Source organism: Ptychodera flava, chromosome 17 (genome assembly GCF_041260155.1).
Source record: "Ptychodera flava strain L36383 chromosome 17, AS_Pfla_20210202, whole genome shotgun sequence".
NCBI lineage: Eukaryota > Metazoa > Hemichordata > Enteropneusta > Ptychoderidae > Ptychodera > Ptychodera flava.
This window is the reverse complement of record NC_091944.1, coordinates 26,376,742-26,402,895: the sequence shown is the minus strand read 5'-3', so window position 1 is coordinate 26,402,895 and position 26,154 is coordinate 26,376,742. Positions and strand designations below refer to the sequence as shown.

Below are 26,154 nucleotides of genomic sequence, written 5' to 3'. Positions count from 1 at the left end.
TTCGTTATCCTCCAAATGGATATGTTTATAAAATGTAAGTATGTATGTATGTATGTATGTATGTATGTATGTATGTATGTATGTATGTATGTATGTAAGTATGTATGTATATAGAAATGCTGTTGTTAATTTTGACGACTTAAGGTCAGATGGAGTTTTCATTTTCAAAAGCTTTTGATGTCCTTGTTAATGGACAAGTCGGACGCATCCTGGTTACAATGCGTCGGCGTTTCGACTTCGAGTCAGCTACAATATCAAGTTGCCGTGAGTCAAAAAATGCTGAGAAAATATCAAAAGTTATAGCTGGCCTCGGTAAGGTCTGTTTGATGTGCGCTTTTCATTGGGTCGGCCTTTGGTCATATATCGACGCGAAGAGTACTTATCGGGCACAACGCGACCGACAGTGGGAAAACTGGCTAGATCATACTCCCTGGCCAATGTCCTTGCGCGGTCCCCTGGTGCACGCACATGAAATAAATCTTCAATTGCAGGGGACGCTAGGTCACTTGCAGCAGGCGGATACTCAGTTTCGATCAAACTGCGTAGAATGATGACGTTTACCAAGGAGAAAATCGCTTCCTGGGGAGACGGTAGGCAAAAAGTGCACCAGATCAACTTTCGCGAGCAAAAACAATTCTGACTACCATTTACCGTTCCAAAACAGTATTTACTTTGTCTTTTTTTTGTTAGATCGAGCGAGGCAAAAAAGTGACAATTTTTTTATGGGTCAACCGTTGGACAGGAAATGTGTGCAGGGTGAGTGTTGATACAGTTCATGAAAGAGCATTTAAAAGGAAAGATTGGATTGGCGCTTTTTGTATACAAATCCCGCTGATGTCCTTATGCGTGACAGGAGTTAAAACGCGGATATCCTTACAGCATAGCATGTCCGCGTCTTTATTCACAGTGGCTTTTCGATTCATTTGCATTTACTTTCGAAACCCTGGAATAAAGCAAAATTATAAGGAAATTTTAATATATATATATATATATATATATATATATATATATATATATATATATATATATATATATACATACATACATACATACATACATACATACATACATACATACATACATATCACTTGCAACATATGTATATACTCGATTGTTCACATGTATGAACGATTTGCAAGGGTAGTCAGGGATCTGTCTTTTGCAAGTTGTTGTTCTCAATTTTTTTTCCAATTTTAGAGCTTGTTGGACGTCTCCTTTTCTCTTTATTTTGTTTATTGTTCCTGGGTTCCCATGCCTAGTCTTCGCTGGTAATGTGCAATGCTGCGGTTACATCACGCAAATTGATTCCACCCTGGCTCTCTGGCTCATAACTGTCATCGGCAACGATCCTGTCTGTGTGGGAAAGTAGCCGACACGTACCTTTACAAGCCCCGCAGAATCATGCCGGCTGAAAAGAAACTGACTACCCAGTCATGATCAGCTGATTTGTCAGCTTTCACTAGCGGAAACAGGCTACTGATTGTTTTTTAATATATTTGTGAGAATATATACATTTCTGTGTATCCCTCAATACAAGTGTAAAACCACTTACATAAGTTTAATATTTCAGTCTGATATAATATGCCCCCTGGGTTGACATGGGCGTCGTACAACACTGTTCAGTATCTGGGCGTAACCCGGAGTTGAAGCTGTATATGTGTATCGGCCGATACGAGTCTCTTGCCCCGGTGATGACTCAGCCCCGGTTGAACGGCTGGATTCACACGGTGAGCGACGCGTGTACCGAAGCACGACATGTAATGTGAGAGCAAAGTGAAAGCCCGGAGTGAAAGTTGCCCCGGGTTTCAGTATTGACCAGTGCAGTGCGGCCCAAGGACATTGCAACCCCCCGACGATCAAATGTCACTGTGTCCGAAACTGAACTGGACTTCTCGGCGTTTACAATTAGCGATTTTTCGGCCTCATGGTTGGAAATCTTCCTGTTTACTTAGTTTTCTTGACAACGAGAAAAATGATGAATTCTGACTTCAGGAGGGATGGAACGTACTAATGACGTTTAAAACTTCTAAATTTATTTTTTAAAATTTATTTACTGAAATTAAAGCTGCCATGCCTTCCCCTAAGATCAGAGAGAGAGAGAGAGAGAGAGAGAGAGAGAGAGAGAGAGAGAGATTAGTTTTCAAGAATTGTGTACATTTAGACAGTTTGGCGAACAAAAGCATATGGCTCTTGACGAGGCATCGCCGGCTTTCCCACACTGACGTGTCAAATTTCGTGGTAAAGTTGAAATTCACACAGTTATAAAAAAATGACGTGGCGTTCGTTGCCGTGGAATTCCGTTGCCACCCAACTTGCCAGCGCTTATTCCATGTCAAAGTCAAATTGAAGACCATAGTAACACACAGGTGTTGCGGTGACGCGAGCGAAGAGGATAGTCACTAATTATTAACCAATGAAAAGTTAATAACAAATTGGCACACTACTGGTTCTACGCGGAGCAGTCTGGGCATGCGCAGTGGACTCAAATTACTATTTTGGAGGAAAATTTCAAGTAGCTGGTTCCACTTCTTCACTTGTCTTCGGGCAGAATAAGTCGATCCAAGCGAAAACGGTGACAGCTCAAAGATGCCAAGAGCCTTCCTCGTCAAGCAAGAGAAAGCTGGGTCGAAATCGCCGGAACTGCACAGAACAGGTAGGTCAAAATCATGATACATCTCGAAATGGGGATCGGCTCGCCACTGAGTTGGCCAGGCTGTGTAACGTTATACACAGACTCTGTGTGCTACAAGCGGATGCACTGTGATCGCCACTGACAGTGGCCGTTTATGCGTAAAGCATAGGAAGTTAAAATGCATTTTGCTGGCAAACACTGGCAGCTGGTAACTCTCCAGTCACACTGAAAGGCATTTTCTGTGATGCTTTGAATTTTGAAGGCGACAAACCGCAGGTTAGCGTTGTTATTATGTGTATATGTACTTGACCTGGGAGTGTGTACGGGCCAATTTGGATGTCATCGACTTTACTTCTCAATCCGGAGTCACAGGGTTGGGCCTGTTCTGCATTACTTGTCGGTGTTTGCCGCTCATTTTGCCGAATGGGAGCCCGTGAAGGTGACATTTGGTCAGCTGTATACAGCCTTAACTCACCCTACAAACGGTAGACGTATCCTTTGTTCATTGTAACGTTTTTTTTATTTGAAAGTCCCGAGCCACCATAATCTAAACAAGTCAACAGAGATACGCGGAAGTGACTCGCACTGGCTGACTTTTCCACGTAATATTAAGGTTACCCCAGCAGACTGGTCTCTCTGCGTTTTCGTACTGTCTCCCGTGACGGCTTGTTGTTCCTCTTTATCGTCATATCTGTTACCGGACGACTGTAATGCTATCTGATAAATCAAAAATGCAAACATATTTTGAGCTGTCCCAAGGATAGGCGAGCCCGAAACGCGGTGCCATGCTCGCGGGGACCATGTGCGTAGTTGTGTGTTGTTGTGATTGTGGGCATGTAAAAGTCGAGAAACCCTACACGATTTGGAACAATGGCACCATAGAAAAGTAGCTGTTAAGCCAATTTACGCAAGAAAAAAGGGCCTTTCTGTCAAACGTGTAACTGTTTGTAGGTCATTTCACACGGTGAATGGTGGTTTGTTTTGCTTATTGTTCAGGTTTGATCGTAGTACAAAACACAAGTCCCGCCCGGTCTTCGCTGATATTACAGTGCCCCGAGGACACGGTGCGTCATGCAATATCCTTTGCAACTCGTCGTAATTCTGTACATTCTAATATGCCCAGCAACCGTTTTATTTGTCTCAAGGGGGGAACTTTTTTGACAGATTTCTACCTGAATTGAAATTACCCAGTAGAAAAGCACTACCACCGTACCAAGAGAGCAAAAGGTTATCATATCCATCCGTTTAGCTTCCAGTTCCAGTCGCATGACACCAATACCTTTCATAGAACTTCCTCGTCGTAAAACGCCCGACCCCTGGTTACACAAGCTGCAGGGCAGCGCAGTGTAGACTTAAAATCATCTTCTGTCTGTTTGGACAACTAAAATAATTTTGGTCATGACAAAATCTGCACGCCTAGAATATATTCAACTCTCTCCCAAATTTTAAATTTCCACGCAACAACGTGATGTGTCCCTGTCAGCGCCTGGAGTTTCGAATTCGAAAATGGCGGGGCTCCTCCCCACACTTACTGCACACTTAATGGAAAGCCCTAATAAAAGTTTATGTGGCTGTTTCAATGACTTTGTAGCGCATTTATTAAACTCGAAAGTGTCAGTCAGTAAATAGGGGAAGGCGAAGAGAGAAAAAGTCCCCACACAACTTAAAATGACAGAGGAACAGATGTGTGCTGTAACTTGTAAGTCACCATTTACAAATTTTCCTGTATCACTTGAGCTCTTTCAGTGCAAACCGATGCATAAACTATGGTGACAGCAATCCATGGAAAGTGTACAAAGTAGCATGGAGTTTTACATGTCAGCTTCCTTCCTTTGTGATTTCCTGAGATCTGCCCTTTTGACGAGATGAGGAAGTTAAAGTTGTTCTCCATTTTGTACATTTTGAAACTGGATACAAGTTTGAAATAATCCATACACTTATTATATTGAAAGAAGTTTTGAACTGCAGAAAGGAGTGTCTTTTTTCGTGTGAAATGTTAAAAAAACTCCCCTAGATTGTCTCACAGTTTCAGCAAGTTTGCAAAATAATACTCACTAAGCCTGAAAACAACCTCAAGAACCATAAATGTATGTAAATTATAAATTATCTTTTATTTTTAATAAATAGCTTGTAGCTGCACCATCATTTTAATCCATGCTTGATGTAAAATACAGGTTCCAAATCTTATAGAAACTTGGATGCAATCTTTACTGTTGTTGTATGTTCAGTATTTGTCATCCAAAACTATTTAAACCTGTATGCATTCAAGAAAACATCATTAGCTCCAGCCAGGAGAGAAGTGTATTTATTTGTTACCAATCCTGAAGTTCCAAACATATTTGCATAGACCTTTTCTGTAAGTTTCTTCTGCGAAAGGATGCGTGCTGTAAATCAAATTTGCCGTTGTCAGTTTGCAATATTAAATTACCCAGTATCCATACGGCTGGTGCAGCCTGTATCCTGTACATCCATAGTCATAACCCTAGCCAATAGAGCGGAATGCATGTATTTATCCACGTTAATTTAGACCGACACTCTCGCAAACCAATACAAAGCGCGAGCTCAAGCCACCTATGTCGGCAACTGTTATTCTCATCAGCGACATACTTCATGTTTTGAGATTCTCCGGCCCTGCAATAAAAATTACAATAAATTGGCTTTAATGATGGGCTGTCATATGAAGACAACCAATAAAGTTAAAGGCAACACGGAGAGTCCGGTCTCTTGAGGAGACCTGATACTTGATCGGTAATCAATGCTTGTGTTGAAATAGCATTGTATTAATAAAATGATATAAATTTTTTTTTTAAATTTCAAACAGGATATAACCTAACTTTGAACTCAAAATGCCAAGTTTGTAAGAAATTTATAGCTTAGATGTAAATTTTTAATTACGTCATGCAGACACGTACACACACACACACAATATGAAGAAAGAATGTGTCAAATATTGTGAATTTGTAAGTTGTGATTAGTAGTGCCTTTGTCAGCTGACATCTTTGACATCTTCCTTTCATACTTTCCCTTCACAAACAAGGAAAGGCAAAGCTTTCCCATATCAGATGACAGGAACAAGGAATTTTCAATCTTTTTAGTTGTTATGGTTACAGTGAAAGTTAGATCTCTATCATTGGTTGGGGGCCGTATTACCTAAACTGAAACTCTCCTCCAGGGAAAGTTTCAATAAGGGAGTCAGTTTACTCCTTGTCTCGTAAAAATACTCTAAAAATAACACTTACATCATCTCAAGTTTTGCTGGCCTCCTAGTATGGACATATATGGATGAATTTCGGCGAAACTTGACCAATATGTAAAACCGTGACATGAGTCACAAGATAAGGAGAATCACATGTTCTTCATGAGAAATGGTGTGAATCTTTAATATATTCATCTGATGATGGTGAGACGAAGCCTGGTTGGGCGTCCTCCCAGGGAGCTTGAGTGACTTCTCTGATGATAGCCAATGGAGAGAGCTTGTTTTGGAAGTTGAGAACTTGGAGAAATCTTGCCAATGCTTTCCCTTCTAAGGAAAACTGAAGAAAGTAGCAGCGATCTTCTCTGGCTGGCAGTGGCTCACTTTGACACGGAACCGGGGTTTCCACTTCACAGATTTTCTGATCTTGCAGCAATAGGGAATATGATGCAGGCCTACTTCACTACTATGTTCAACTTTCCAGGTTGGTAGCAGTTCTCTTAAACATTCCCGGTTATTCTATTCTAGAGTGTTCTGCCTACGGCTGTGGATATCTCTGTCCTACTTCCACCACTTGTTGCTTTGGTTTGTAATTCGTACTGCCTTTTTGGTGTTTTCATGGTATTTTAACCAAATTTTTGAATTTTTTTGCCATCATTATGGGGCCCTAAATGAAATGGTAACATTTTGATCTATTTGTGATGATTTTATGTAAATGTCATTCTAAAAATAGTATACAGTTGATACACTGTACCCAAAGTGTTACAAATTGAGTAAAAATTATTCAAATATGGCTGGATTAAACCACTTCTTTACATTTTTGCTGTCTTCCAAGGGGTCTGCAATGCGATTGCACTTTAAAAAGTCACCATTTTATATATTTTGGAGATGTTTTTTCTGCATAGTGGTCACAAATTATCAGAAGTTCCCTTCACAGGAAGTAACACATAAAACACAGCTGACTACTGAAACTGCAAACTGCGTATGCGATAAGTTGATACTATTAAAATATAAGGAAGTGCCCAGTCATGTCAAGCGATATCTGATTATAAAACAGCTTTATAGTTTCGTTGATAATGTTTTACAATGACTGCCTTGTACTGGGGGCCAACTCTTTTTTAAGTGGACATAAAATTTTAACTTTAATATAGTTATTGTATGTAACAGGTTTAAAGTTCATGTATACATCTTACTACGCCATTGTTTTGTAATTGTTTATTTGCATCCATTTCTCTTTTTTAACAATTTTAATCTATTTTGAACTTTGACCTTCCAACAACACTTTGTGCCACTTTAATTTTTTCCCCGGTCTGTTCGTGAACCCTAGATCCTGTTGAAAGAGGATGTACACATTCTTATAAAAAACGTGGTGTATCATTTACAAGTGATTTGTTGTCAATTTTTACAGCTTTGAGCTTGAGTTAAATTCAGGATTTCCAGCTTAATTTGCAGCATTTGTCTAAATTTGAATGCTGCCTTTTACCAAACGTTGCATGGTTTGCTTTGGTTACTTTGCCATCACGACAGTTCTGTGGAGGCACATTCTGAGCCTTGTCTCTGAGTCACCTTCCAAACAGCAAATTTGCTGTAGTTTTGTCATTTCTCAACTTGAACAGCCTGACACTTTTTTCTCGTTATTTCACCAAACTGTTCGCGGCATGCATGCTCAGATTGAAACCTTTGACAACTGAGGGAGTGTGTAGAATTCTGACAGTAGTCGTCTGAAGGGATTTTCATCAGCATCTTTGCAACAACTTGTGGGAAAATCAAACATTGAAACTCAGAAAATCAAATATCACCTTATGAATTTTGTTTGATATGCTTTTCCTAAGCATAGACATCCATTGATTCATTGTTGAACTTACCGCTTTTGAATTTTTGATATCCAAGAGCGTAAAAAATTGATACAAATAGGTTCTGCTATTTGAAACATTGCTTCTTTTTTTTCTTTACATGTGAAAAGATAATGTTGAAGTTTGAACAGTGGATTAATCATGGAAAGAAAGACAAATTAATGCGGCATAGTTTAATGTGATTGTGGTTGGCCCTGGTGAAAGTGAGGCAGTTGTTGCGTTGGTTACTTTCTTGTACAAATAGGGTTACGCCCTAAGTATGTTGTATTCTGACTTGGTGCTATGGCCAGTTTATCGTTGCTGAACATGGTGATAATTTCACAAAACCTGTGTATTCTTTGCAACATTTGAGCTTGTCACTCTACAGTTTGACAGTAGATGCTGCACTGTCCAATCTAGTTTGATTTATGATCTCAGTACCTTGATATGGAAGTTGGCGCTGGTCATTAATAAATGTAAATCTAAATTGAGGGCGTTTCTGGAAGTGGGATCAAAACCATTTCTGTCTCTACAGAAAGTTCTTTGTCTGATGCATTTGTTGCGTCAACTTTGTCATAGATGTATTGTTGTACATTGGTAAGTGTCAGACATATGTAACTTTTGCCAAGGCACACTTTCTGGCTACAGATAGTTGTTGCTGTACAGGTATGCTTGTATTGGTTGTGTGGGTAAAATATCAGTGCATCTCGTTTTACTTACGCTGCATCCAGTCCCACACAGAAATACAATTCATAATCGCTGGAGTGTTGATGCGGCTCATGATTTTTTTGCGGTATGCCAACATCTTTTAGCGTTACTCAGAACTCTTGTAGTGAAATGCAGAATTTGTTAAAGAATCCTTGACTCAGCTTTATAGCAGGACTATTGGAAATAACATTTTTCTGGTCAAATTTGAAGACAACTCTTTTGTGTCCGTTGTCGTATCAAACATGCCTTGAGAACATATTGCCGTTTGCATCATAATTTTGAAAACCAAAATCAGTATCATACAACCGGTATAGTAGTCAACTTCAAAGTGCAGAGAGAAAAAAAGAACCATATTTTGAGGGGATAGGGGAAGAGAAACATGCTATTTGTGGAGTATGAGACTTTTTATGGTGTTAAAAAGATTGGCGAGTACAGAGGTATCTGAGATCTGTTTTGTAATGTTATTTCACGAGACAAGCAACTAGGAAGTTTGTGAGATGAAGGAAGCCCTGTCTTACTAAAAAGATAATTTTTAGGGAAGTGTTGAAACAAAGCAAACGCTCACATATGTCCCAGGGGGTAACTTTATTGAGGAAATCTAGGAGCTTGACCCCATAGTGGTTTCGAGGTATAAGAACCAGTCTTTCGGTGAAGTTGAAGTAATTATGGTTTTAATGATTTGTAATTTACAGTGATAGATGAGTCTGTACACTGTATTTGATATCTTGACCACTTCCATTAGTGCAATGGTCAGTTTGATTTTGCTGTCTTTCTGTACTGGGGTAGCACATCCTGTTATTCCCCATTGGCATTGTTGCAAAATTTATCTTTTTCTTGTGTACTCCGTCATCCAAGGGGAGAGAAGCCCAGTCACAGGATGAGGTTCCCATCACCCACCATCAATAGAGCAATCGGGTGTAAAATGTCTTGCAACACCATGTTATTTGGAGCCTCGAAGTCACCATCCACCCATACTGGTCAGCTACTCTGGCCACACTTGGGTCTGAAACTCACCATCCTTTGATCGTGAGCCCGATACCTTAACCATCTGAACCATTAGCCCCTGATGCGTACCTAAATCTAATGCATGTGTGCAGTCAAGGTGAATGATAAAAATAATTCTGTTCCATATGTACAACTAAATTTTTACCCTTGAGACTGTCATGCGGTTTGTTTCTTAGCTGTTTTGTTTGAATGTAGGAACCCTTGGCTAATTCTTCATGTCATCCCCTCACCAGTGCACGTAATGTGTAAAATTTTCTTTCATCAAAAGTTCTTCAGATCACTGATAGTGTAAATTGAGCATATAGAGGGTTGTATAATTGTTTAAGTTGTAAAACGTCACTTGAGTGTATTATTCTATTTATTGGTATTTGAGACGATACTTGATGATTCTGTCATGAAGATTTCATACAGTTGTGCCCAGTCAAACCTACATGTATTGTACTGTGAGCTGTAATATCCAATGTTATTGTCCTACCTTGCTCACAAAATGTCATTCTATCTGAAGTTGTTTGTTGACTTGTTCTTTCAATTGTCATATGAGTGTCATGTTTTGAAAATGATATGATATTGTCAACAGTCACAGGCTCCGTCGAAGTTTTCAACTTCCTTTGTGCTAGGGTATTTTACCCCATGGATGGAGGTTTATGAAACTTCATCCCCCCGCCTCCTTCGCAGTGACTTACATGGAGGTAAGATAATAACATACTTTCTAATTCGATTGATGCACTGCTGTGCGTCGGCAGCCCACATAGTATATGGCACTTGCGGGCCGAGTACTTGAGGAAAAAAGTCCGAGTACATCCTGTAGAAATCCTGGATAAATCCCTGGCAAGTTTTGGAATCTATTCTGGAATTCTGGAGGGGAAGTCAGTGACTCTACCAGATAGACAATAGTTTCCTGTCAGGATCTTCAGAAGGAACAGGACATAGCTAGGATGATGTAATGATTGAAAAAACCACAGCCTAATCAAGTCTTTCCAATCTCTAAACTTGAATGTTTACACTGTTTGATGAGTGAAATGTGTAGCACTTAAAGTTTCATGCAAAACAGAGAGTTAAATCGACATTAATTGGTCAATTGTTAGATAATTGATTAAACAATAAACACACTTCCTCTTGTACATATTAACAACATCCGAATTCTGAGGGTTTTAATCAAAAGGAAAAAAACATTGTGAATGTACCAAAACATGCATATAGACATATCAGGCAACTAGAAGTGTCAGCTGTTTCACCTCGTGAATATTTAAATTGCATACTTAATATTCATGAGCTGGTTTGGGCTCAGTAACTTGCACTGTAAGTCCAAGCTCTGTGAACTTGTTTGCCCATCATAGCAGTTTTGTGTCAATTTACAAGCTATGGGTGTGGCTTCACATTTCAAATTGTGACGGTGTCTTCACAGTCAACCAAATCATAATGGTATACACCTGTATCAGGCACTGAACCCGCTCTGACGAAAATAGAACCTCTTTACGATCAACAATTATGTGCCGCATTTTTTTTTAGCGCAGGGCAAGTCCTAAAAATAAAATCATACATTTGAGGTGAAATTTGAGTTGTGAAGTTCATTTTGAGTTGCCAGTTGTAGTGGAACGGTTTTTCAGAAGCTTATTGCCCAAGTAAATAATTTCTCTTTGAGTAGATACTTAAGAAGGGAAAGCAAGTCTTGACAAGTGGGCTAGAAGTAGATTTTATGAACTGCAAAGCAGTTGTGTAAAAACATTTTATGAGATCTTGTGTGGTCCTGAAACAGGCCAAATGACGGCAAAGATGTTTCAAAGCTGAGATCTCTATGCAGTAGTTGGGGGTTCTAGGACAATCAAATGACAAGGAATAACTTATGGTTTTTGCATTTTTTGTGCAATTTTATTCAAATTTCCTGCTTCCATGAGCCTTCCTCCGATTTTTTTCTTCTTTGTTTTCAAAACTTTAACAGGCTTCAAATTTATACAAAATTACCAGGTTTGTCGAATGCTCTCAACTGTGCGCATCCCCTAAAATAGAAGGACAGTCAATTTACATGACTGTTTGTAATTTGCATATTCTTTTGTTGTGAAAATGACTATTAACATATGAATAGATTGTTCAAAAAAAAAGGGAGGAGTGACTTGCCCCTCCAAATCCCCTAAGGGAGACCCCTCAATGTGCCTTTCTGCTGTTTGTGTGAGGGCTAGTGCCTTGATAAATTGATTTTGTTTGCTTTGGTTTCTGTCTAGCACTAACTGAACTTCATATTTACTAATTTGGTACAGCTGCTGGAATGGTGAATGTTTAATAATACTTTAGATTTTTGTTTGCAAAATTTCATTTCAAAATGACTATAAGGCTCCCAAAAATAACATTATACTGTAACCTGTTTGATGTCAGATATTTCTCCTGTTAGAAAAGATTTAAAAAGTTTCGCAATACCACTTAACCAGCTGCCTGTATTGTTTTCCGAAGAGAAGTGTTTATTATTTAGGGTTAAAAAAGAGAGTATTTCGTTTCTGTGAAATGATACGAGGTGAGTTGCGGTCAGCAGGCACCTGCATGCATTCTTGTCTTATCAGGCTGCAGTCTAATTAGACGGATGGGAAAAAAACAACATGCCCACGAAGCGAGAGTTTTGGGTTTCAAGAGGCTGGAGGGTCAAAGGTCATCCATGAAATATGTAATCCTATCTCGGTGAGAATGCCACAGACACAACAAACGTTTTTGTTTTTGGCCGTAAATGTCTGCAGATTGGTTTCTGTCAAAAATTGGTTGTTATCACGCTGTACCGTGTTCGATGGCAGCCAATATCACCTTGCCTACAGGGACGATTCAACAGGCAGTTTTCTATCAAACTGCCAACATTATTCACTGGCGGATGCAGTGTTTCAAAAAATCTTCCCAATTTTCCCTCTCTCCTTCAAAGACACAATTCAAAATTTTGGAGGGAAAACAAAGCAGATATGAGATATCATTTTTTTTTCATGAAACCTCAGCTGTAGTTTTACAGTCCGTGAATTATGATTCCGGGCAGCTAGGGACAATACAGAGATGGTATTTCATTTTCCAGCGTGGTGCCGTGTATTGGTTTTTGATACCAGCCAATTAATCGTGTTAATTTTCTATTTAATACCGAAACAGCAGAGGTCACTCTCGGTCTAGGGAAGGGTAGAGTGTGATAGAGGGCACTATTTATAATTACTGCAGCACTGGCAATGTTAGTGAATGGAAATTTTGAAAATGATTTTTTGTCTCAATGAAGTTGAACAGGGTTGTTGTATTTTCCAGTCATCGAGCCATGCAATTCCTATGTACTTGTAAGTGTTATTTTTTCAATAGAACTAGATTCCTAAAAGCTAAAAAAATTGTCAGATACAAATTATATAAGTCAACATCACTTATTTCTTTTAAGTAAAGCATTTAATATTTGACACGTTACTTCCCAGGGAGATTTTAGCGCAAGGTCACAAACATGAGAAACTTTCACCTCTTAATGTTGCGTCTCATTATTTATTGACCCAAAGGTTGTCTATGGCAGTGTCCATTTCTGAACTCTGAAAGAGGGTGTTTCAAATTAGAGTGTACGTCAAAACAGTGGTGATGCCTTTTCCACAGTATCAGCGTCTGTGTGTGTGTGTGTGTGTGGTAGGCGCTGGCTGATTCCCAGCCAATGAGACGATCTCTATTAGTCTGTCCTGACAACGCCAGACCACCTCACGTTTATCTGCTGGGGGTTCAGACGGGGAGGGAGGTCGCAGGGGTCGTGAAGCCGACTTCCCAATATGATAAAAAATTGAAAATCTCACGAAAAGAGGATGTATTGAATTACTGGTACTCTGACCAGAATTCTCAAATCACCGAGCGACATTATAATCAATCATAGCCCTGCCAACGCTGCTACCGGATTAAACCATTTCATCGTTTTTTAGACCCCTTAACTTTGCCTTTGTTTGATGTTTTCAGTGTCTGACATCACATTGCATGATGACTATGTAGCATTCATGTACATGGTAATTGCCATTGCAGTGTCACTATCGATGAAAGAAAATCAAGTGTGATAAGGAGTTCTAATTTAATTTCGCCTGTTCTGAGTCAATGCTGTATGTTTTCAAGGCATATTTAATTAGGTTAAATATTGCGTTGTCTATTTTATGAACTGGGTAGCTAAGATGTTCACAGTCATGTACAGCAGAAAAAATGCAATGAAGTTGTTGAAACAATTGCTAGACTCAATGGAACATGTCTTTAAAAACCATGGAATTTATCAACAGACTGGCTATTTGCTATATGAAGACTTGTCCTTGGAAGCCACTCTCTCCTGGTTGCTAACGGCAACCAAAAGATCATTCTGGTGTTTTTAATTCTAATGGGTAGTATCCTTATTATGTCCTTGAAATGTACAAATAGAAGTTCTGACGTTTGTCTCAGCAGAGTTCTGTTTTCTCAGCAACTATTGGCAAACAGTATAGTCAGAGTGTCAAAGTCTGACATAGTCCAGGAGAACGCCAAATGTGGCGGTCAAGTTACTGAAAATGGGAGATGTTTAAGTCCAGCTTGCCCTGAGAGAATTGATCCCAATTGACTATAAAGCTGTAACTCATGGAAATGCGTGTAATAATTGTGTAATATTTCCAGTACCTAGTATCTCAGCAATTGCATGATTGGTTCAACAGCAGTGTTGCTGCTGATGGGAAAAAATAATTTCAACACTAAGTGCGTGCCCCCCCCCTCCCCCCCAATGTTAGAACATATAATCCATTGTATATCCGTGTGATGGCTAATTATTGTAAGGCTTATAAGTTGTCTCAGATAATTTTTAGCCATTTTGTTGAAATCTTACATGACGCTTCACAATTCTTTTGCAATAATTTTGATTATTTGCTGAAATCCAATGTTAGCAGTTGAAATAAATTAATATTTTGTGCACATAACCACCAATTTCATGTATGGGAAATGAATTTGAGGTTTACCTCTCACAGGGATAGTCTGTCAAGAGTACAGTCTTGGTCAGTCTCCCCCTCCAATCAATCTAATTTATAGTACTTCATCATTGGTTGTGGTCACATGGGTCATACCAAAGCAAATTTAGGGGTGAGCAGGTCAACAAATCTCTAGATATTGATTTCACCGCATGACAATTTTCCCCTATGGTTTGGTCATGCAAAGTCAAGAATATTACAAAGGAAAGTTTAGGGTCAGAGGTCATGCAGTGTATTATGGGTAATTTCATTAACTGATAACCAAGAAATGTTTCTGCAGTTCAACATGTGAAAAGAGTTGAGTACTGTCGGTAAATGAACGTCAAACTTTTATGTGGAAAACGTACAATATTTCTTAAGGAATGGCATATATGATGTTCAGCAACTTCATAAACCCTGCAAAGACAAGCAATGGTTAGGGTGTTTGCACCGCTGTTTGTACACTCATAAATTGACAAAATACAGGATCGGAAACTCGTAGCATTTATCACCAAACAAACGGAGAGACTCTGGGAAAAGTTATGGATTAAATGACACTAATTCTGTCTCTTAAATTACCGGAATGTGTAGTTGGAATTCTCCATGGATTTGGTATCAAAAGAAGCGTTTTCCGTCTACAGAACTGAAGTAGAGTGGAATGGCAGTCAGAAACAGTACAACACTAATCTGTGGGATTCCACACTGATTCACTTCAACCTTGTATTCAAGGTAACTGTATTCTGAACTTACTAACAGTTCTCTTAAATCAAAAAGAATTTCTTTCGTCACAAATTTTCAACATTTGTTTGGGTTCTCAAAGAATTTATTGACATTTTCTGACAGTCTCAATGTCATAGCTTTTACACCAGACAGACTTTACATCAAACTTTCCTTGCTTGCAAGTGATTTTGAAACGTAGAATATTGTGAGGAACCAAATTTATTTTGTAGTTACTGTAAAATGTTCTACCGTTAAAAGGTAATACAGTTTGCTGTCCTCTGTTCAGTGTTTGCCTCAAAGCTAATTTCTACCTTCCCACAATCCACTGCTTTGTATCCCATAATGCTCTCTGAATTTTTAAAGCATTGCCTTTTGCAGTGGTGGCTCATTTTAGTAAACCATTTACTTACAGTTTGCGGCTGCCAAAACCTTTGAAAGTAGGTTTTACCATGAGAAGTGTACAGGTCCTGAAAAAAAGGCCATTTTTGAAGTTAAAGAGAACACATTTAGTTGAGACTTTGCCAAAATGAAGGAACAAAAACCACATTTTTGTAGTCTCACAGAGATATCTAATGTTCTGGCACCACCATCGATCGATGACAAATGTGTCCAGCATTTCGTATCAAACAAAACAAGCCGTGTCCACTTTAGTTAAATGCTGCTGTGGGGATTTAAGATATACAAATACACCCATAGCTAGACCTTGCAATTCAAGAACCCCGTCTTGATACTTGAAAGATACAATATCGTGTTCTGCGTCTTTTTGGTGGAGCCGTCGGGGAAAGCGGTGCTGAAAACTGCCCGAGGGCACACATAGTAACCAGTTCCATGCCTAAGGAATCTTTTCTTTCCGTCAAAGAGTACAACTTGATGGCTATAAACTTAAACTTAAGTCTCTATCTTGTAGCGGGAATTGAGATGAAATTTTGATGTGAGCAGATTTTGCAACGTTGTCGGGGCACGTATCTAAAGTAGGCAGATGCATCACGATGAAAGGCTGTTAGCAGAATCATCAGCCGTAAGGTCAAGTTTCTGCAAGCCACTGCAGCCATGTATGTTTTCCTAGTACTTGCCGACATGATTTTCTAATAAAAAAGTATCTCACACCAACCTGTGGGATTAAGTGATTAAGCAGTGAACACAACTGCATGAAGTGCTGCCTGATGATATAAAACTTCATAAAATCATCAACCCCCTCAAGGGGGGAGGGTGATTTACAACTCCTCCCATATTTTCTGCTACCTCAGACAATACATTCTGCAAAATTGGATTCTTTGTGGGCGAATGACGGATAACATCAATTATGAAAGGCATTGCACCCCGCCAGAATCAATTATTTTATTTTATCCCTGGGCTCCCAGCGGGGTGGGAAGACATGCTCCAAGAGTAAACTTCCCTCAGTCCGACTGTAAGGAAGAACGTCTCTAATGATAACCTCCATTGTGATTTTGAACGTGTGGAATCCACGTAATGTAGACGGTATTTATCCGATGTTTATCCGTAATCTCCACCAGGAATACTTCAGTGGTCTGACTCCGTGACCTCACAGAGTTGCAGAAGTCGATGCTCGAAGGTTATTTTCTTAAATAACTGATTACTGCTCGTGTTTTTGAAGGTGAATGGAATGTGTGTGTCTTGAGTGCTTTTACTTTGATACAAATTGGACAAGTTTGTAATGTTTGGCTGGATTTGCCTCACTGATGCCCCTACCGTTATGCACTTAGACGCTTGATGAGTAGTGCACTCAATGACGGCTTAAGTTTCTACCTTTGTATAAACCATGATGCAGTCAGTGATGGGCACTTACACTATGTTCTTGGAATCTTATTATTCTGAATGCCCTCTAAGACAAAATTTCTGAGTTCTCTAAACAATTTACGGAGTTTATGGAAATATCATCCCCGCAGATTGCATCAGTGCTTCATATGCAGTATAGGAGTTTCTTATTTCTTAAGTTGAAAAACACACCTGTAGTGCATGTTACAATGATTTTAGAATAAAGGCATACTAACCTTACCCTTTGCACTAACTCGTCCCAACTTGCACAGTAATGGAGTGTTTCTTACAAAGTGTTTCAGAAATTTCAGTACAAAATTTTTATCCCTAAAACGGCAAACTGAATCTTTTCCGCCGTTGTTACAGAGAATGTGACAAAATATTCTCATGAAAACTAGCTTCTCTAGTTGTCCTTGTTGATTCCTTTGATGGCCTCCACAAGAAAAGTGCACAGACTTTGAAACCAAGTGCCTTTTTCTGCTCATGTGAAAGCAAACATCAAAAACCTCTCTCAGAAAGAAGATAAAAGAAAATTTACAACTTTAAAGATGAAGAAATTCGTATCTTCAGAGCAGATAGTGGGTGGATTAAGTTGTCCAAGTCTTCTTTTCCTAATTTATCAGGGCTCTTCTATGGCATAGGTTTTCTAAAATTGTTGAAAGTACCTTTGAGACTAAAGTTAAGAAGGAAAATGAAACTTAGATATTACGAGTGGATGAGCACTTTTTGATCTCACAACTTCGTCAAGTCCCCAGATGACAAGAAGTTGCATGTAGTGGCACATCCATTTACCATAAAAGTAACTGACAGTATCAATATATTTGTAGTGTAAATGATGCAAAGAATTTATTACGTATCAGTGTTTGAGATGGGTACGTTTTTCCCACGGACTGATGTTTTCACTACCAGCGTCTTTTCCCACTGCTTCCAAGGTGCGCACTGGGATATGAGCAAACTGTGAAATGATCATATATGTTATGGGTGGCACACACAGTGTGTTTGACTTGGAGTTGTAAATTAAAAAAGCTCAGAGTAAAGTGCAATAAAAGTGTCGTCACCTCATAAAAATCCATGCGATTAGAGGTGCTGGGGGAGTCTGCCACCAAATATTGAATTTGTGTGTGTGTGTATTTCTAACTATCTTAGCCACTGACCGTAGCAACCTTTAACACTACTGGGAGAGATTTCCTGTGGAAATATCTTTTTTTTGAACAGGGGTGAGTTGCAATTGTATGACTCAAATGTTGCGCTCACTTAACGCCTCTCTGACATAACCAGCGATATATGTATGGTAATGAACTTGAGTCACCGAAATTCTTTGTGAGTTACGTTTCGTGAAAGGTCGAGATGGCGTGTCGATTGCGTGACTTTATGACTGGGGAGTCATAATAAAAACATATTAAAGTGGTAGCAGGCAAATCTGTGAAAGTCAAATTCAAATTGTAAATATCATTTTATGGTCATAAAAAAAAAACTTCCTGAATTGAGAAAATGCATGCTGTGAACTGTGCTAATGCGTGCAGTGTCTTCGTCAACAGAGCTGTTTGTGCGTTTTAGAAACAAAACTTACCAACCAGGATTACAGATCTTTGCAAAAAACATGGAAACACAAGAAACAAAGTAACAAAGTGTATAAAAATATTAACAAAATAGATATATAGAAGTGTAGATGTTTGAATGATGCTGTATGGCGCTTTTCTTAGCGTGCTTGCATTTCTTGACTAGAAGCAAATTACAGATGTATCAACCAGAAAAAATGACCTAACACTACTCAGATCTCCTCTGAAATGTACGTTAGCCAAGACAGAGTTTTAATGAAGACTTTTTTCAGCAGAAGAATGATGATATACGTTTCAGCCCTTCAAGAAATCGATACAAAGAATAAGACGAGACACTCATGGATCTAATTTTGATGGTGTTCTGGTTTCTGGACTGCGGTGCTTTTGAGCGGCTCGCTTGTATCGGCCTCGTTTGTATCAACTTTTATCAGAAGAGCACATGGAATTCCTTACTGGCAACACTGCGGTAATCACTTTCATGACATTTCATCACCTGTACCATGTGTTCACTGTTTGCCCTCAGATGAAATTTATTTTCCCTCCCCGGGTCCCTGAAGTCGGCATGCCCCCTTATCAGTGTAACTGTAGATTTCACGCGTTACAAACGATAAATTTCTGTTTTATTATTCCAGAAGTCGGATTTCAACATAACTGTCGGACCTTATTTCCCCCCATTGCATGCCAGGTAGGCATTCCGCGAATTATGCCGGGGTATGAAAAAACAACGTCTGGAAATCGGTAACAGTGAAAAACAAGTCTGGAAAATAATCAGGAGAGGTCAGGGTAGCCAAAGACGTGTGCTTCTCAGATACCGTTTAGCCAACATCAGTGTTTTGTTGAGGGAAGCTGGCTGGCCCAATTCTTTTTCTCAAAAATCCATCTACCTTCTGATTACAGGGACTATAGTATGAACTTTTTGATTACGTTTTGAATTTTTTTGTTGTCAATAACACATTTATTTTCTTATTCTCCTCTCTAAAATATTGATTTTGCAAATGCGATACCTGTTGTACATACTGACATCACAGACAAATGAAATCCAGTCTGGACGAAAATGGAATCTTCAACAACACCGTTGAACATTACATCCACGTTGCTGAATTTCAAACTTGAACTCTGGCATTTTGACCCAACTTTGCGTGTAGAACGAGAAACTGCACATTCTACTTATACTAGAAAAAAACTGAAAAATCCACCAAAAGCTACAGTTAATTGAGCTGTCAAATTTCCACATTGAATTCCATCAACATGTAATTTTGCAGTCAGGTTTAGAATTGTTATCTTTCCAGGTGTACTGTAGTATTCTTTTTAATGTGAAGGAAAAAAAATGACAAACACGGAAGACCATATCTAATCTTGATCTTTCAATAAAATCGGAAGTCTGCACATTTTCACTGTCATTTTCAGATGTATTTGTTACGTCCGTGAAGGAAGACAGCAACACACAGACAGGACATCTGTATGCCTGGATTTTGTTCAGTTTTCTATGCATGGAAGCAGAAGCCTGTTGTCTAGCTGTTACAGGTTACAATTCCACAGCACTTGCTACTGTAGGTCTCTGAAGCTTTTGCCGCTCTCTCCGTCCTGTCATGTAGCCGAAAAGCCTGCCCTTTGATTTTCCAGGCTGTCTTATGCACATATCTCCGTGTTAGCTAAAACCAACACCAGAGCTGATATTAACCATTTTCTACTTTGATAGCAATGGTGGCACAGAAACTGATTTAGAGGTTTTCTCTGCTTAATTGTCAGTTGAAGTGAATCTGCTTTTGATAATTTTTTAAAAAATCACATAAAAGTTATAATTTACAGAACTTTCCATCTTTCAAACCCATAAGAAAATCTTTTTTTCACCTATTAACATATTTTTCTTTTTATTTCAATACAAACAACAGCATAATGTGCCTATATTTTGATTGGAAATTTTTTTTATTATTTTCGCTTAACACAGTTGTAACTTATTCCAAAGTCACATGCCAATGACAATATTTTTGTAATTGAACATTTAAAAAGCATCACCCGTACACCCCTATCTTCACAATAGAAGTGCCCTGTAGCCCTAGAAAAATAATAGGGTCAAACCATAGCATGGTGGTGAAAGGGATGTGGGAAGAACATGTAATGTGACAGAAACCATACAACTGGAATTTTATATAAACACGAGTAGAACCTTTAAGAAAATAAATGCTTGTCGAGAGAGTAAATGCTTATAGCTCCTTGTTAGCCAAAAGATAAAAACCACATGTTTTTTCTATGCTTTGTTAAACTTGTCTGCAAAGAGCTTCTGGATTTCAACAAAAGCCAGTTCGAGTTTCAGCATTGGTCGGTCGTTTGCGCCGGCGAGCTTGCTGTGGGTGCAACTCCGGGGCTGGGTGTCTGGTTACACTGGAGCAGAGGTCACTCCGTGTGGAAACTGTTGTTACATCGTCGGTATTGAACGCTGGCGTGTTTTCTATTCATTCAGACGTAAGCGGTGTGCGCAGAGGTGCCACTAAACTTTACAAATAGCCGGGGCAATGTCGGAGAGTTGTTAGTTTTATTACACTTCAAGCTCACCGCTGTGGACCCTGTTTTGCATACCGGCTGCAGTGCCTGCCTAAAAAAAGGCCATGTTTCAATCGACCCTGTTGACTTTAAAGTTTCACCCAGTTTACTTTTTGCCCTGCTCAGTTCTATGCTGAGTTCAAAAGAATCGGATAATCCCCTTGTTTGGGCTGCTTTAGCTAAACACTCACTCAACCCCCACAATAAAAATTCTAAACACTAGAGAAAGCCAAAAGCCAGGGCTTCCAGCCAACTAGTCTGGCTGAAGGTTTTAGTAGTGCACTTGTAATAGTTTGTGTTTTAGACTTACAGCAAGCATAGACCCTCGAGAAAAACGTTTTTCTCGAGGGTCTATGCAGCAAGGGAAAACAGGGTCCTGTCGGGAGATAGGAGACTTTGCTGGGAACGTGTTGGTCCTTTCAGCGTAAGAGCAGCACTCCAGTGTTGATGGCTGTCTTACCCATTTAATGTGTAGGGGCTGTTTTCTTAGCAAGATTTATTGTGTCACTTTAGGGGTTGGGAAAATTTAACACTTGTAAAAAAAAGAGAGCATGGCTCACGGACAATTAAACTGATGAAAGGGCCTTGTCTCTTTTCACCTTGACAGTTTCAGCTGTGCTCAGGGTTAACAACCATTTCTCCACCCAGGAAATCTATAGAAGTGATTCTTCAAACGGAGCTGCTACCTGTCTTTAACAGCACTTCAGTCGTGTCAAATATTAAACAGGGGAGAAATTGTCCGGTGTGTCAAGGGGGACTCTCTTAAAAATTCCTGAAATTGCAAATTTCACACCAGGAAAATTTGTTTGTGATTCAGATTTATTTAGAAGTTCCGGAAAGGTGAGAGGTTGGAAGACTTGATAAGATCTGTGAAGAATCTCTGATGAGATAAGATTGATAGCAGTGCCCCTCCCCCACTGTGTGGAGAATGGTTGCTTCCAGTTGAGCTCTCTCTCTACTCTCTCTCTTGCGCGTGTTAGCTTTACTGTTTGCTGCTGTTGACTTGTATTAACATATGATGTACTTAAGGAAGAATGGCTGGGCCGACTTCACTGTACCAAGCACCGTGTCTGGAAACACAAACCCAAGTGAGGCAGTCCCCAAGCTGGCTGCCATTGTGCAAACAGTCCCGGCCTGACTTGAATTGACTGAGTGTACAGTGTCTTGTTTCCTGATTAGGGCTTACAAGTTGGCCATCATTCTCATGGAAATGGTGTCTTTTGTCTAATTGAATGGATGTTTACAGAAAGAGCCCTGCCCAATCAGTGTAGATAACAATCTTAATTACCTTGTCACTTGAGATTTAATTAGCAAACAATTAAACATAAGCACCTAGCTGTGATTGGGTGCACTGACTCAGGGTCCCTTCCTCAGGCCACTCCTTCTGGGCCCTCTCAGAGATGGCTTTTTAATTAATGTTTGACTAAGTGAATGGAGTTTGAAGTGTGGGAAGTTGACAGGCCGGCTCTGATTGGCCGGGATGACTGCAGTGGGGGTGTGTTCAGCTTGTACATAAGGGAAACAAGACAACCCGATATATAGGTTTATTTTAGCTGGACTTGTGTCATTCATAAGTTGGACGTTCTCCAAGTATGGCTACATCTCCGATGTCAATGTATTACAGTTGGCAAGTGTACCTGTCAGCCTGTAGGGATTCTAACTGGAGTCTGTGGCCAAAAGGTAATGTTTGCTGAAAATGTGTTCCGTTGCTGTAGATAGTATTGCTGGATTGTCCACTGCTAAATGGACTTCAGTATGATTTCTGAACATTTCTCATTTGTGATTTTCTGTTAATTTTGATTCTCAAGAAAAGTGTTTTTTATGGTCTTTAGTTTCAGCGCGAGGAGTGGAAATCACATTACCGTTCGACTTTCTTTAAAATTTGACATGACAGCCTGAAATCTTAAGATTATAGCGATTTTGGAACCAAGTTCAATATCTCTATACAAGTCAAGATTTGGGGGATTTCTCTTTATCTTGTGAGATATAGCCCACCATCTTGATGCTGAGAAGCCTTACTGACGGCAAAACATACAGGCAGCTACCTGACTGATGTAAAACATAATTCTCATGTAAGACACATGAGGGTGATGACCAGAATGGGAAAGTTGGAAAAATATGACAAGTATTGGCGCGAGATTGCCAACACACTGGGGGAAATTGGTTGTTTATCTATCCCCAATTTAATTACATGGTACCCAGAACTCGAAGAGTGCCCTGTCTTGTCGGTGGTCAGCAACAGTTAACATTAACTAATTATAGGGTGAACGAACCGAGTTGTTCTCATTTACTGCATTTTGCTCTTGAGATCAAACTCACCACAACACCAGAGAAAAAAAAAGGCTCTACTCCTTGGCAAATTAATCCGGGTTTCTCTCTGAAGATGCTGATATTTTCTGCTAGCCTAAACATCCTTTCTGCATCGCGACAGATCTGAAATTTCGGTAGCACAGTTACCGTGTGTGGCGGTGAGAGTATCTGATAATCTAGCAAGGTGGACCTGCTGAGTTTCCAGGATAGAATATCACTGGACATTCCGAGGGATTTAATCCTCTCAGCCACCTAAAAACTTAATTTGTTTTCATCCATACTCATGCTCTTACAATCTTTTTTTTTTTCTGCCAAGTTTTGTTTTGTAAAATTGCAACAGTAATTTCCACGTATATGGTTACTGTGCTATCATATCTGCTTCTGTTGAACCAGTGGGGCAAACTGCTTGTCCCGTATGACTGGCAGACAAGTTGTGTGTAGAGATACTGTCTTTGCTTCGTAGTCAGTCTAAGTTTAGGGCTTTCTATCAAATGTGTCTCATAAACTGGGCTGTTGCTTGTTGAAAAGTTGAGTGTCAGCCATCAAGCAAAATGCCTGTTTTTTTAAAAACGACAATATTTTGCTACTTGTCTGGTTGTTTTGAGTCTTTTCTCAATTTTGTACTGATTTCTTTCAAACTGCAAATGTATGCCACCACACAAATTGAAGTGCAGCAGTGGACAACTCGGAAAGCTAGTTCTTGTTTTCACTGAAAACACTACAGTAATCTGGTTTCTTTCACTATTTTGAGAAATTTTTCAGATGAAAAATTGCTGACAGAAACAAAAAAAAATAAATCATAAAGTAAAAAAAATTAATGTACTTCCTGGTCATGGAGAAAGCGTCACTGTTTACAAGATATTTCTTCAATTCTGAAATAGAAACTGTCAAAAAATAAGACTCTTGAAACCTGTCTCGCCTTGATTCTCATCCCCAGTTGTAGACTCTGCTGTCATCAACAATTGAAAACGGAATGGTCACTTTCCAGAGCTAGAATTCTGTACGATAGTTTAAACAAGACAGCAAAGAAAAACAATTCAAAATTTTTTTGATGTAAGACAAAACGCGAGTGTTCTACGGTTCAGTATTTTTAACGGCTTATCAGCTGCCCAGGGGAAGTTGATGGAATATGTTGATGTTTTATTTCACGGTGTTAGTATAAATACACACTGACAGGTGCCATCTCTGAGACTGAAGTGTTCAGTGACAGGGGGGACCTACATAACCACTTTTGTTGCAGGCAAGGGTCAGGGCAGTCACTTTTAACACCATTTTGTAATTTTTTTGACCCAGGGTGGAATTTATTTTTCTCTGTCATAGATTTTGTTGGTTTTGATTCCTTGCGGGATTTAAAGTAATGGTGTGTGTTTTCATCATGATTGCGAAGTAGGGTGAACCAGCCATGTATTCTTGAGGGACTGTGTAAAAAATGTGTCCATGTTTACAGCGTATTTTATGTAGGTTGTATCTTTGTGTTATGATTACTGTACATGTTTCGTTTTAGTTTTTTGATGTTAAACAGGGTCCTGTAACATATTATGACATGATGAAATGCAAAGTGAATTTCCGAACCAAGAACTAGAAAAGCTGTCCTGCCATTTTGGAAATGTAGAAAATGTCCCGAGTCAAGTGTCAACTCCAAATCTTTTTTGAATGCTTGTATGATTTTTGGATTGCTTTATAAGCCTGTTAACAGTGTGTTTTGTTGTGCGCCAGTGTCTGCGGCTTTTCGGTCACTCAGGTGGCCCTTGGAAACAAAGATCGATAAAATGATGGCACAACGGTGGCAAACTTGGCACCTCTCTAAGAGCCCATACTCTGCTCAGTTTGTAAACAGTGTCGCTAAAGATAGTTTCCAAGATTTCACTGTTGCCGGTGCTGTTGACACGTACTCAAAAAGCCTGGTTACAAGGTGCTGTTTTGAGGGGTTTTGGAAGTTCACACATACCTGTAGCCAGGCTGGGACTTGTCATTTGTAATGATTTTCAGACAGCAAAGTTCTGTCATGTCGTCAGAGAAAATTGTCATCAATAACTGAAACTGCTCAAGATTTTGAAAAAAGACTGTTAACCCTTTGAGAGCTGTAATTTTTCCCCACCAAAATTCTAATCAACATTTTACAAATTTTATGAAGTTTTCTGAAACTTTTTCGATAATTTTGGACCACATGGATATCACATTTCATTGGCTACAGTGTTTCATCAGAAATTTGGCAAAAATCTGAAAAAATTTGACTGGATTGCATTATATAAATGCAACAAAAATTGACATTGGCGTTCAAAGGGTTTTAAGCAAGAGTTAGTCTTAACTTCCTACTGAAAAGTTCCTAATATAATATTCTGACTTGTGTCGTGTTTACTGGCTGACTGCATCATGTCGCGTGATTTCTCTTTGACGTTTCAGCCACACGGAAAAACCTCAGTCCAACATTCATGTGATGTTTCCCTAACGGAAAATACTGTGTTCACAACGCACCCGGATAAGAGTTTTCCTTGCGTGATGAAAGGAAAAATGAATTTTTTTTCCATTTTACTCTTTCAAATCCTGATCAGGAAATATCCTGTTTCGAGTCCTGTTAGCCACGGAACCGTGTAAGACAAGCCATGATACGGTTACATTGTCACGGTTTCTAGCAAAACTCTGTTGATAAGTCTAGATTTCCTTGTTACGTTGCAGAATAACATGTACAAATGACAATTTCAGGTTTTGATTTACTTTTAAGCTGTCCCACTTCCATAATTAGACTACATGCTTCTTGGCGTAGATAATTATTTATCATTCACTAGAAAAAAATATACAGTCAATCGGTCCTTCTTACTTTAATTTAATTTGGCGTATATGTATACAGTAGTATATTAAACTAAAGTTGCATATTTGTAACATTTGCTCATGAAAAAAATTGGACGCAAAAAAAAATCTTGATTAGAAATGTTATCAGGCATCATAG

The 26,154-nt window shown here is 39.2% G+C and overlaps 1 protein-coding gene across 3 annotated transcripts in view; it reads left to right on the top strand.

Moving 5' to 3' along the window:
* Positions 1–1,568: 1,568 nt before the first annotated feature.
* The window catches only part of LOC139115896 (protein odd-skipped-related 2-like), a 41,361-nt gene continuing 16,775 nt past the window's right edge, over positions 1,569–26,154 (top strand). The window contains exon 1 of one of the 3 annotated variants that reach the window (XM_070678314.1): positions 1,569–2,653. In XM_070678314.1, coding sequence (XP_070534415.1) covers positions 2,587–2,653 — 67 coding nt within the window. In that variant the 5' untranslated portion in view covers positions 1,569–2,586. Of the gene's footprint in view, positions 2,654–5,969; positions 6,310–22,427; positions 22,578–26,154 lie in introns of those variants that run through there. The other 2 variants (XM_070678312.1, XM_070678313.1) reach the window with 2 other exon arrangements.